At 43.7% G+C, this 13,248-nt stretch overlaps 1 protein-coding gene across 1 annotated transcript in view; it reads left to right on the top strand.

Annotated features, from left to right (window-relative positions):
* The window catches only part of PTH1R (parathyroid hormone 1 receptor), a 126,882-nt gene that overhangs the window by 77,046 nt on the left and 36,588 nt on the right, over positions 1-13,248 (top strand). The window contains exons 3-4 of the mRNA XM_052808891.1: positions 3,949-4,059; positions 5,579-5,697. Of these exons, the coding sequence (XP_052664851.1) occupies positions 3,949-4,059; positions 5,579-5,697 (230 nt within the window). The remainder of the gene's footprint in view (positions 1-3,948; positions 4,060-5,578; positions 5,698-13,248) is intronic.

The following is a 13,248-nucleotide window of genomic DNA, read 5'->3' on the forward strand; positions in this document are numbered from 1 at the left end:
AAGGCTTGTTGGCCAGGTGGCAGCTGCCAAATGCCCTTCCCTCTACTAATCCCCAATCACCACGAAATTTGCGGGAAGGAAATGATGACTGAGATATCTTACCCTCCTTCAAATTTGGCTCAAATGGGTTTTCCAAGAGTGGAGCGGGGAGAGAGAGGCAGGGGATGATGGAGAGATGGAGAGAGGTTAAGGAGGTTTCTCTGTGTTGTGACAGTTCGTGATAATGATGACAGATTCATTTGCATCTTTTGGGGGAAGACTCAGATGCTTTCTGAAGATCAAGTCCCACCATATCCTTATCGCCTTTAATGAATCAATTCCATGGGTCAATACACAGAGGCATGGAAAGATTTCAGCTGCAGTGAGAGGCAGCAAAGATGATATTTTTTTCAAATTTCTGGGGCAGCTTATGGCTTCCCAAATCATCCACATGATAAAGCAGCAGTCCAGAGGTGTACCAACACTGGCTTGCACTGTTTCCTGCACTGAGCCTTCAACCCTTTGCTTTTTGGGAGGATTGTGGGGATCAAAGTACCCAAAAAGAAATAATTGCATACTTTGTTATCCAGAAAGCATCAGTTTTCTTTTAAATGAGTCCATTGCAAATATGTGCGTGTGTATGTTTACAGCATGAGGAGGGCGTACTCACCAGATATTTTTCCACATTAATATTTTCTGGACAAATATTGCAGTATGATACTAAATGAAACTACTTACAAGTGAAGGCTGACATTTGCAAGTTGTTCTGAAGATCTTCGAAAAGTGGAAGGTTTTTTTCTCAGAGCATGACATTCGGATGAATTTTTTTCTCCTCAATGTTGTTTCTCCACAGCATTCATTTTAAAGTTTACATAAATTTATTTATTTTGTAAAAAGAATTGGTTTTATTTTAAGTAAGACCACTTTGAGGGCTAAATTAAATCTTTATTTACTTTCTTGTCTGCAAAAAAACCTCAGAGACAATAACATTTTGTCCTAATCCAAACTTTGTGGAGCACTTTTTTTTCCTTTTTCTTTTGATCCTTCCAGAGAACTGAAAAACAAATAAACTGGTGTTCACAGTGTAAGTAATCCTGCAACATAAGGAGCCAAAGGGAAGGGCTTTCCCAGTTTTCATGAATAGGAAATCTAGTATTATTCTTCCTCTAATGTGACTGAAAGCAAAGAAAATGCAATAAACGTCTTCCTCCTTTTTATCACACCCATGCTGAGGGATTGTAGCTCCTCTACCCCCACTCCCAGTTAATGCTTTAGAAGATAGGCAGTGATTAGTCTGGTCCTTTTCATCAGCACTAAATTAAAGATAAGAAATCAGCTGTTAAGCAATGAGTTGTTTTTCATGTCCTAAAATACCAGCAAACTGAATTGATCACTGTCAGCTCCGACCCTGGAGGGCACCACACCAGCCAAAGGTCTTTAAAGCAATCCTGGATTCTTATTTAATTCTGTGAAAGCACATTCATTATAAAGGATAAATTACTGTTTGGTTGAAAGATTGCTAAGGCACTAGCTTTGATATTAATGAAGCATGCTGAGATCTTGGCCGTCCTTATCATTTCTTTTCTAGTGGAACTGTTCTGCAGATAAGAGCAGACTGTTCCATTTTATTCTGACTCGCATGTAACTCCTCTCTGTCAGACACTTTGTACGCTGTTGATAAACTCCTTCACGGGCTGCCATCGGTACAGAGAGCAGATGCTGCTCTGAAAGCAGAGCTGAGGCAGATTTACCGTTTTTTGCTTTTCACTTCACTCTACCGCAGCTGGATTTTAACTGATGGGTGCAGTTAATACAGTCCAATGCAAAGGCGTATGTAAGCACCAGGCTAGATTTGGGTGCATATTCCTTCCTCAGGGACTGGAAATGCAGCCCACGTTGAACATCCACACCTGACTGGGAACTTGTTCCCTTGTGGGACTGGGAGCTTACGGATCAAAAACTGCAGAAATGGGTGGTTGACAAGCTGGAAGGATGTAAGACGTGGGGAACAGGGTTTGACTTCTCTCTTTTTAAAGCAGTGTTGAAAATTAGGTCAATTCCCACAGCTTTCAGAGGCCTGGAGGATTTCTCAGCCCTTCTAAATATGGATAAGTTCTGGCTTTGCCCGTTGCAGACTGAATGAATAGAGAGTGAGGAAGATGAGACTGCCAGGAGGGTGAGCAGCCCATTTCCCAGGGCAGTCTGCCTCCATCGCTGGTATCTCAGCTGCTTCAGAGGCTGGTGGCAAACCCCATGGGCTGCAGAGCTCCTTCATGACCCTCTTAGCCTACATGCTCATGTAGGACATGGTGCTGGAGCCCTTGAATGATTGGCTGGTACCTCCGTTTGTGAAGAGAGAAGCGAAGCTTCTCATAATTACGGGTTGATAGAAGACCTGCTGAATTACCCCTCAAGTTCTGGAGAATTGCAAAATGACAATTAAAGAACTTTAAATATATATTTACATACTTGCCAATTTTCAAAGGTTTGGGGGAAAAAAGGCAGACTTGAAATGTGGGAAAGGAGTTTTTTCTTGGTTTGTATCTCTGCTTTTCCTTGCCCTAAGCACATAAATCACAGATATCTGCAAATAAACTAACATACACAGAGGGAATAGGAGACCTGTGTATGGGGGGAGGCAGGATTTCTCCTTCAGGGCTATTTTAGCTTTCTTCAATGAACAAAAATGGAGAACAAGGATGATTTAAAGAAAAATCCTGTAACTACCACCCCACCGCTCCCTTCTCAAAAGGTTAGGAAGTAGCAGTGAGCCTAGCAAAGTGGTAAAACAGAGAGAGATAGTTCCCAGGATATTTGCATTCCTAAGGCAACGGAGCTCATGTGATTTCTCCACCTGCTCATTCTCTTTCTGCCCCTTTTCTGAAAACCTGTGACTGAGCAAAGGGCAGAAGTCCAAAATAGGGAGTAAGCAGGGGGGGAAGGCTAGGAAAACTCAACCATTGTATGCTGTGCTTGGCAGCAGGCGACTGGTCAATCAGCGTGTTTGCACTGCCAGCCAATTAGCATGGGCATGGCTCCAAGTCAGTCAGTGCATGACCTGCATATTGCCTCATGATGATATCACAGGGAAATGGTGGGAGAGGAAAGGTGGGACAAGTGAAGTCATAGGCGAAAAGGATATCAGATGGGAAAGGATGCAAATCTTTAGGAAACTGAAATTCCAGTGTTTCATTCCTTGTGAAGCAAAGTAATGAAATATTCTCTATTTATGGTTAGAAATATTGCCACAGACACCTCTCTCTAGATTCTTGCTAGTCTTAGTGTTACTTAAAAGCGCTCCCAAATTCAGGCACACAAATGCATCTGAGAAAGCAGCAAAGCATCATGGTATAGCATGGCACTGGCTGATGTAAATAATGAGTTAAAATTACAGCTGAATTTGGATTAATAGTCCGTAGGCATTAAATCATAGCCAATCTACTCTGTAGGCATGAGTACCTTTCAGGGAAGCCTGAACTGGTAGCTTTGACCCTCGCAATAATGTAGCCACAGCATAATCTAGCTCCTTGGTAGCCTAGGCTCAAATCTGTGCTGCCATGTCAAGGCTATACCCAGCCAGGCTCCCTTGGGCATCTCCAGGTTGCCCATCAGTCTACAGAGTCCTGAATGCTCAAGTCCTCCTGTTCTCCACTCTGCTCTCCTGCCCCGTTTTCATTTCTTCCAGCCCACAAGGGAAAGCAACTTTCCAGAATCATTGACCCCTCTCAGTGAGCGCTCAGCTAGTATCCCATGTCTAACCATGTCCTACTGAAATAAAACTTGAGAGAAGCTGCACCTTCTGGAGCTAAACACTAAGAAGGAAATTGCAATGATGCCTAAGAGAGGCTTTCTTGAATTCAGCGACAGTGTTGTTGGCTTTTTCACAGAGAGCCCTCTCCAAACGGTGGGGCATTCGTGTCATCTCTGCGGGTCCAGTGACTTCTCTTTATCTTTGTGTCTCTTCCACAGATGGCTTTTGTCTTCCTGAGTGGGATGGTATTGTCTGCTGGCCCGAAGGTGTGCCAGGCAAAGTGGTGGCTATGCCATGTCCCGAATACATCTATGACTTCAATCACAAAGGTAGGTGTTGTCCTCAGTGTCAGCAGAGCCAGGCAAGCTGCAGCAAAGGGGAGGCCTGGGAGTCAGAAAATTAGAAATCCTCTTTAGCATCCCTTTTTTATCACACGGTGACTCCCTTCCAAGCAGGAGTAAAACCAGGGAAAAGGAAGTAAAGAAACAGACATTATTTTTTTATGCTGAAAAAAATGTTCTGTTTTAACCTAAACAATGACAAATTTCCTACCTGCCCCACCCAGACCGTAATGGGGCATCATAAGCACCGATTACATGTGTACAACTGAGTAGTCTTGCAGCGTTACAAACCTGTATTTGTTTGATGCTACAAACTTTGTGTAGCAATAGAAACCCACAAGATATTCTTCCAATTTATATTCTTTACTTCATAGGTTTGTTAATTCCAACCCCTGATCTCTGCCCAGACCCCTACGGTGGGTATCTGAGAACTGTGCTGGTAACCAGAACATGTGAATTCTTCCCTATCTCTCATTCCCTCAGGCAGCACATTTCTTGGCTTGCTTGTGGTGCCGCAAAGTCTGTGCATGTTTTTAGAAGCAATTGAAGTACACTCGGTCCTCAGTGTATTTTCAAAGCTAAAGCATTCTCTTTTCTCAGGCAAAGCTGTGCACCCAAAGACTGAAAAATTGAAAGATTTAATTGAAAGAATTAAGACTATATGTTCCCAGCAGAGCACTGACGCTGTTTTCAGAAAACAAGTTATGATATTCCAGTGCACCCTGGTTGCACACAGTCTGTCCTACCTTTTCTGTAAGGGACTGTGAGCTGAGCCAGCTTAACCCCTGGCTGATGACTTCTCGCAGAGACCCCTGCACATGCACTTCACATCAGAGGCCAGGAGGAACAGGCAATCGATCCCTTTTTTCTCCATAACCCAACACAGCATGGATTCCCCCCCTCACTGATGTCCACTGGTCAGTTAAGACCCTTATATGCAGAGGTGTCTATAAATTCTCCCTCTGTAGTCACAGGACAGACACATCTGTTGACTAGTTTCATCCCTGTTAACTGTAATAGGATTTTTTACACACAGCTCATGCAATGATAATCCCACACAGACATCTGAACAAGGGTATTTTCATCTTATGAGACCTTGCCTTCTCTTCTTTCTCTGTCATCATGAGGAGGGTAGCCATAGAAAAATCTATCTTGAGATGCACTGAATCTGTAAACAAAGAGCAGCATAATATAGATCACTTTATTTTCATAGGGAGAGCTGCAACTCTGAGGATGATTCTGTGCTTTGGGACTTTTCAAAGCTTCTCTCCTTCATTTGTAGACCCAGTATCTTAACCTAAACTAAGTGCAACTTGTTATTAGCTCTCTGGTGTTTCTCAGCTAGAAATTTTATAAAGTTGCTAAGGAGATGGAAGTTGTGTTCTTGCAGCTGAGCTTCAAAGCAGACAGGAGCCATCAGGGTTGATGGGATCCATCCCTGGAGGAAGTTTCTCTTGTTCTACCAGGTCTAGTCCCGTTTACTCTGTCTCTCGTTTCTCTCCTACAGGCCATGCTTATCGCCGGTGTGACCTGAACGGGAGCTGGGAGTTGGTCCCAGGCAACAACCGCACCTGGGCAAACTACAGTGAATGTGCCAAGTTCCTCACCAATGAGACGAGGGAAAGGGTAGGCAATTCCATTTGTGCATGGAGCATGAAGTGTTGGCCTCATCCAGGGCTCACCTAAGGAGCACTGTCTCATTTAAAACCCTTGACGAACTCTCTAGTTTGCTGCCTCCTCTTGGAAACTATGTCCGAGTTTTCCAAAGCCACATCTTTGTTTTGATGGGGAATTATTTGAATTGGAAGTTGTCCTCAAAGCCAGAAAACATTCCTCCAGCTGCCATGATCCCATTTGTAAAGATATCTTGGGGAAACTTGAGGCGGGCTCAGGGGCACTAAGTAGTGGTTGGACGTTGTTCCATGCCATTGAGACTCCCTCTTCCCCACCAGGCAATCCTTTTGCTACCAGGTTGTTGCCAATAATTCCAATGCTTATGTGCTTGTCTGTGCTAGGGGATGTACAAACACGGAGCTAAAAGTTGTGTCAATCAAACCAGTAGCAACCCTGCTTCTGTAGGTGATTAACAGAGAACCTCTTTATTGAGAGGTATAAACTAAGGATCAGATATTTTACGTGGTCTGTTCATCGGAGATGGGTGGGGACAAAGTCCTTTGCTAAAGCAAATTAACATGTAAGAACAGATCTTTAACTAATTCTAGTGTAGTCACAATTTTGAAACGGGGACACCAGTCCAAAGTTAGAAAAGGGATTCATAGCATATGGAGAGGGTTTGTATGCTCCTGGGAAAAAAAAGAAAAAAAAGGTCTCTATCTATACATCAGATCTATGGGCCTTATTTTTACACAAATTCAGGTGATTGGCTAAACAGTAGCTGGCAGAAATTTCCTACCTCTCTGTCTGGGTCTCAGCCCAGCCAGGGCTCTGTAGTGCCTCTGAATGTTTCCCAAACCGAGCGCATCACAGAAGTAATTCTGTGCTAATGTGACAGCAAAGCTGTCAGTGGAGTCACCTGAGAGGATGTGACCTTTTTGTTTCGCAGAGAAAGACATTTCCACCCACACGCGGTTGCTGCTCTATTTCTGTAATTTGCAAAGAATTTAGCAGAAACCTCTGGTTTCTCAGTGGTACTTGGAAGATGTCCTCCTTGGATATGGGGTATGGCATTAGGGACTGATCATTTGCAGCAAGGGTTATTTTCAAGTTGGAGATAAAGATCTAACCACAAGCTTCACGGTAGGGAGCAGGCTTGAAGATGATACACAGTCCCTTTGGGATAATGTTCTTAATTTTAAATCCAACCACAGCATAGGTTTTTGTGTTTTGCTTTTTTTTTCTCAACAGTGAAGCAACATATGAATGAAGTTGTTTAGTGAGCAAAGATGTTATTTGAACATCTGCATGCATTACATCACACGGTCAAGGAACAGACAAGGTTGTACGCACCAGGTACTGCTCCAGCTACTTAATAGCAAAGCGTGTTGTCTCAGTGCTGGATGGTGTTCACTTTTAGAACAAGTTTGGTGGGACTCATCTTTTCCCAGTCCATATAATGGAAAGAACTATTTTAGCACCAGAGGTTTCTGGGAAGTTTCTGGAGTAGGTGTCGGAGTCATTGAGCATCTTGCTCACGCTGAGAGCTTTACTAAGTTGCACAACTCCTTGACCTCGCTGAAGTCATTGTCTCCCCTGTCCCACCTCTCTCAGCCATGTCCTGAGATGGGAGTCATCTGCTGCAGACCTCTCCATCTGAGCAAGTCTCCTAGATTTCCCCTAGGGAAGGGAGGTCCTTTCTTTTAAACCTCCCATGCTGGCAGCTAGGACTTGGTCAAGGTAAATCAGTAGGGGAAGGGTACAAAGAAGAGAGTTGTCCATTTGTTAGCAGCACAAGGAAGAAATAGAGATCTTCCACTCCCAGGCTGGTAAAAAAGGCTGAAGGCAAATTCTGTTGTCCTGGGTTTCATGTATCTGTCTTTCTTTGTGTCCCCTGAGTGTAGAGGTGGTCACTGCACAAACAGGGGACTTGGACTGTGCTTCCTAACGGAGAGAAGTTAGATGAGGTGTCACAATGCAGAAGACTTCATTTTTATTCTCAGCCTCTGCTGTTACTTGGAAATTAATGCTCCTCATGACCTCTCCCTTTATGAGCTGTTTTGATAAACCGTCCCAATATAATCATCCTCATTGTTCTGTACACAAGGCTCAGTCATCTTTTGCCATGAGTTTTCTGTTCTAGCTACACAGAGGTGAACGTAATGATATTTAACGGTAAGACAAATTAGACCATCGTCATTGTTCAGATTAAATGGGCAACATGGTATTGCCTAAGTGATGCCTGCCCAATGCAAAGAACGTGAGCAAAAATGGAAGTTTCCCCCACCTTTGGAATTGTATCTTGATTAACAAATACTTTTCAACAGCAGCTATTACTTATTATTATTATTATTATTATTATTATTATTATTAACCTTGTATTTGCAAGGGCTTGCTTTCCTCAGTCCAGCCCTGCGCTCACCTCCTAGTGATGCTGCTTGCTGTCATGTAGTTGCCGTGTCTTACCATAAAGGTGGCTGCATTTTAGTGACAAGTGAAGCAATGCATATACATCCACTGTGGGCCTCTTGGGCCTTCCAGTATAAAAAGTGTTCTGGAAATAAAAGAAAAAAGGAATGACCTTCTTTTTTTCTCAGTCTGGTGGTGAGTTTCAGAGAGTAAGGAAGGACTTTTGTCTTTCACACCCAAGCATGGCTCTGAAGCACTGGTATTAATAAACCTTCCTTTGATTTTTTCCTTGAAGTAAATATGTCAAGAGATGTCAGAATCAGGGAATTTGGCAAGATAGACTAGTCGTCTTTAGAGAGAGATTGTTTTCTATTATTATTTCCCCCCCTGGGGAACAGCATCTTTGCGTCACCAGTAACAGCTGCATTTAACCAACATTTTGAAAGGAGATCGTGGGCTGACTCTGAGTAGGACAGCATCCAAGCAGATGTAACCAGAGGATCTTTTAAGAAACTATGCATTAGAAAGCATTAGGAAAAATCTGTCTGTCTGTGACTATATATATCTCTCTCTCTCTCTGCATTGCTATCTCTAGAAATAGACCTATATCTATAGATAGCTATATATACAGATATACACACCTAAATAAACACCCACGTCCATGTGCACACACACATATATATGTCCATGTATGTTTGTTTAGGTGTGTAGTTTTCTCATTTTAGCCACTGTGGGATAATTATAAGATTGACCAAAGCAGCAAACAGAGAGCCCCAGAGAAAGTTTGTGTCTTTTGCTACCTTTTCCTGAACCATATAAATAGGATTATTTCACACAGAGCAGCACGGAAACCACTTTCTGAAATTAGCAAAGTGTGCTAAAGCCATCAGAGCCAGGAGAATTAACAGCTCGTAACTGCCCAGTGAGCAATTGCTCTTGGGCTGTTTTCTAAGGGAAAATTAGCACTGCTGAAGGACGCTGGATTGACGTCCCTGAAGATTGATGTCCTCTCTTTAGCCAGGAGAGCAGGTAGGCTGCAGCTAGCTATTGAAGTGTGTTTCCCCAAATACCTTGCAGATAGCATTAATCTTACCGTGAACAACCATGCCTCTGACACGGTCTGTAGAAGACAACTTTTTAGCAAGGGGTAGGAAGAAGTTTTGTGGAAAGGTGTCTTAGCAGCACTGCATGGGAAGATAAGACAGTTTCCTTTGTGCCTTTGGGCAGTGCTGAAAGCCACCGCTACACCCCAGTCTGTATATATTCTCTCATATTCTGCTTTTAAGAGAACCCTTCACCAGTGCAGCAGAGATGGTGGAATATCTTGTTCTTCCACTCCTCCCCAGGAGACATGCGTGGGCATCCCCCATCCCAATTGCACCCTGGATCTTCAGAAAGTCTCCCTGCCTCTGAACAGATAAGCGGAGAGATCTCTGGCTTCCCAGCCCAGGACCCTGACCAGGCAGCTCTGCTTTGTTTATTTTCCATCCCATGTTTAAAGAGAGACAGTAGGACAAGGGAAGGAAGGGGAATGGATTGGCCAGTGTTCACTCTTTGAGGAGGGCAGTGTGGTTAAACACCAGCTGTTTACGTGTGTGCTGCGTGTTTCACATCGCTGGACTGCAAGCTGCTGAACGTTGGGAGAGGGTATACAGCACTGCTATGTAACCATGAGATGATAGACACATAGGTGTATATACATATGTTTACTCTATATTTGTTCTCTTCTTACACTCTTCCCTAAGCATCTGTTCGTGGGCATGTAGGAGACAGGCAGCAGGGCTAAAAGGACCTTTGGTCTGGCCCAGATTGGCCATTCTCCTTACAGCTTGCTTAGGTTCCCTTAAAAACAGGAGTGAGGGCAACCTGTATTCTTGGAGCTCCTCAATCTTTGAATAAAACGTGGCACACGTGGGAAGTCCTGATGTGCCGCTGGCATTAGTAGGCAGCTTTTTAGGCAATTTCTCTCCAAAAATCATAGTAGCGCTTTGACTATGGACCCCTTCCCTTCCACACAGCCAGCCAATAGCAGCACCTTCAGCATGGTCATTTTTCTGTTTTCAGACACTGGCAGGAGTAATGGCATATTTCACTCAATAAGCAGAAATTTCCTTCATTCCCATCTCCCCCAAAACAACATTAATGCCAAACACATCTTTTTTTAAAGCAGGTCAAACCCATCCTTTTTTCAAGGATGAGCTTAAGGGTAAATGTGACCTACATCTACTGAAATCATGGGGAAGGGGAATATGAGCCAGCAACTTGGGAGGTTAGCTCAGCTTGGAAACCACCAGCCTAGCAAGATGGACCGTCCTAAGATCTAACCTCAGCCCACCAATCCTGTCTTCATCTGTCACTGCTTGTTTATATCATGGTGGTTTTACTGCTTCCAGGGAAATCAGAGAGGCCTCGAGAATCTATCACATACCAAACACTATGGGAAAGGCACAGCATGTTGCAGGGCTGCTTTATCTAAACTCCATTGTTCAAACCAAAAATCTTCTATGCCTGGCCTTTGTTCTTGGAGCTCTCTGGGGTCCTTTTAAAAGCGAACAACTTTGCATAGCCTCAAACTGATGGCATAAAACTTGTTTACATAGTGTATACTGAGTTACACAGATGAAATGCCATCAAAGTGTCATTTATTGGCACCATGAAAGATGGGCAGATGTTTTAAACTGCGTGTAGGAATTAAAAAAAAAAAAAAGCATCGAGATGTGTTCTTCATTCTTGCAAACAACCCTGTCATGCAGTCCTCATTTCATGCCTGTAGGTTAGGTCTAGCAGGTTCCTGTAAATGCTCTATCACCTTTTACTATGGTGCTGCTGATAATAGTCCATGCCTAAAGTCTGCTGAGAAAGTCTGATTGTTTATAACAGCAACATAGTAATACTTCAGATGAAAGCACAAGGATTCTCACAACACAACACACAGGGTCAGATATAGTCCCCTTTTACCCCATATTTAACCATTGCTGGCCCATAGTAGATGCTTAAGGACACTTTATAAAGGCTGGCAAGCAAAGAGTGTTCTTGTCCTTACTTACAGCCTTCCAAGAGCCTGCAGCTGTGGGCCATTCTCAGCATGTGATTGTAGCATAGGATTTGGAGAACTTTTTTTCTATTAATGTGAACAGCAGATTTGGGGCACGTTTTTTCTGTGGCCTCCTGGATATCCTGTGGCTGTGAATACCGTAGGGCACAACATGGAAAAGCGCTACCTTTCAGGAATACAGCTATGGGGCACACAAAGAGCTCAGATGCCCTCTGAGACATGGGTCTACTCCCACCCTTTTCCTTTTTCCTTTTTTTTTCATAGACTGTTCTATAGCATTGAACAACTCTCCAGCTCTGCTGACTGCAGTTAAGGGGTCCAATTTATTTGCCTACACTCAGACACCTGCTACCACCAGAGGTGCATTATCTACCTACGGTATTAGCACAAGGCTGGCAAATATCAAGACCCATGCTCTTCTGGAACAGTTTCTAGGGTCCACATGGGTACTTTCGATCATCTCACACAGCACTTAGTGCTTATGTGTAGGCAACTGAATCTGAAGATCTCTCCTTGTTGACTATCATGTGAACATAGACACTCAACACACACGGAGATGCACATTTACACATCTAAACTGGGGTACCTTAGTCTGAGAGCTGACCCCAGTCGCTATCCAGATTGCGAGGATGTGAAGTGCCCGGCACCTCTATAGATGAGGGGAACAGAATTCTGTAGCAAAAAGTCATATTCAACACTCAGTGTTTTCCCTTAGGGTTTGGAAATCAGTGACTGTTTTGTGCCTTTTGCAAATATCCCTTCTCCCTGCCATTAAGCTTTTTTTTTTTTTAGTCACATCTTTTATTGTAAAAAAAGACAAGAAAGGCAATGACTAGAGCTAGTGACAGAGGCTTTCTGGCATTGCTTATCATCAAAAGCAGTAAAATGCTTCCCCTGCTAATTTCAAACATGTCATTAGCAACATCTGAATCAGCAGCTTTGAGAAACTTTGCAGATACTTGATCTGGAAAGCCCTTGCATATGCTTCCATCCTTGTATACTGCTAATCCCACCCTTCAGCATAGCCTGCCAACCCTTCAAAAGACCACTGGATCCATTTCAGCTTCACAGCCTGAATATTGCAAAGCCTTGCTGTTGTCTCACAAAGGGGGAAAGAAAAAGGAGGAAAGGAGAAAGTTGGATATAGGGCACAGTGCAATGGTATTCACTCAGGATGGAGTTTGCCACCAGTCATCAGGAAAATACATGTCTCAGTCACACACGTCCTTTCCTGTGACACTGGAAGGAAACAGAATACATGAACACCAAAGCCCTGAAGGTTTCATCCAGATGCTGAAACACAGGTTATGTTTATGCCCAGAGTTAGAGGAGATGTCCTAGGGTATATGAGACAACTACAGGGGAACTGCAGCTACAACATGGGACCTACAGGAAACTCGTTCCCTTCTGTAAAAGCAGCTTGAAGCCAGACAGGACACTTGGGTGTCTAAAATGACATGAGACACATGGAAGGACAACTGAATTGAGTCCTGAGGGTCACAAGGCCTCTTACCTGAGAGTCAAATGGATGGGACTTGCTAGATAAATGTAAACACCTCTATCTGAGCTAGTCACCCTGGACTCCTCTTGTGACAACCTAGTCTATGCAGCTGATAGCTGAGGGCACCATCCTGTGATTAAAATAGATAAATTGCAGCTTACAGCACTCCTTTCTTACTGCTGCTGAGACCTCAGGTGGCCAGCTCTGATAGAGCTATAGACATATAAATTAGAGGACCACATCCACTATGTACAAACTCCATGTACCCATGCTAGAATTTGAGGGAGCAGAAACAGTCTTCACACAGACTGTCCTACAGCTGGCTGCAAGGCACGAATAAAAGCACAGCCGTGGTTTTGCAATGGATGGGGCCTCAAAACCCCACGCCTGGTGCTCTGATGTAGCTCTCAGCTGTCCTGCAGAGGAAAGCAGTTTTCCTCTGGATTCAGATCAATGCACATTATCTCCCCATTGGTGGAAGTATACAAATTAGGAGTCAGGTTAAGTCCTGAGCACAGTATGAAAAAGTAACAACCAGCTGCTCTGAGGAGCACACCTGGAAGATGCCCAAACTGCAGGGAGTGGGGAATGCAGGGAC

This window comes from Harpia harpyja, chromosome 1 (genome assembly GCF_026419915.1).
Source record: "Harpia harpyja isolate bHarHar1 chromosome 1, bHarHar1 primary haplotype, whole genome shotgun sequence".
Taxonomy (NCBI): domain Eukaryota; kingdom Metazoa; phylum Chordata; class Aves; order Accipitriformes; family Accipitridae; genus Harpia; species Harpia harpyja.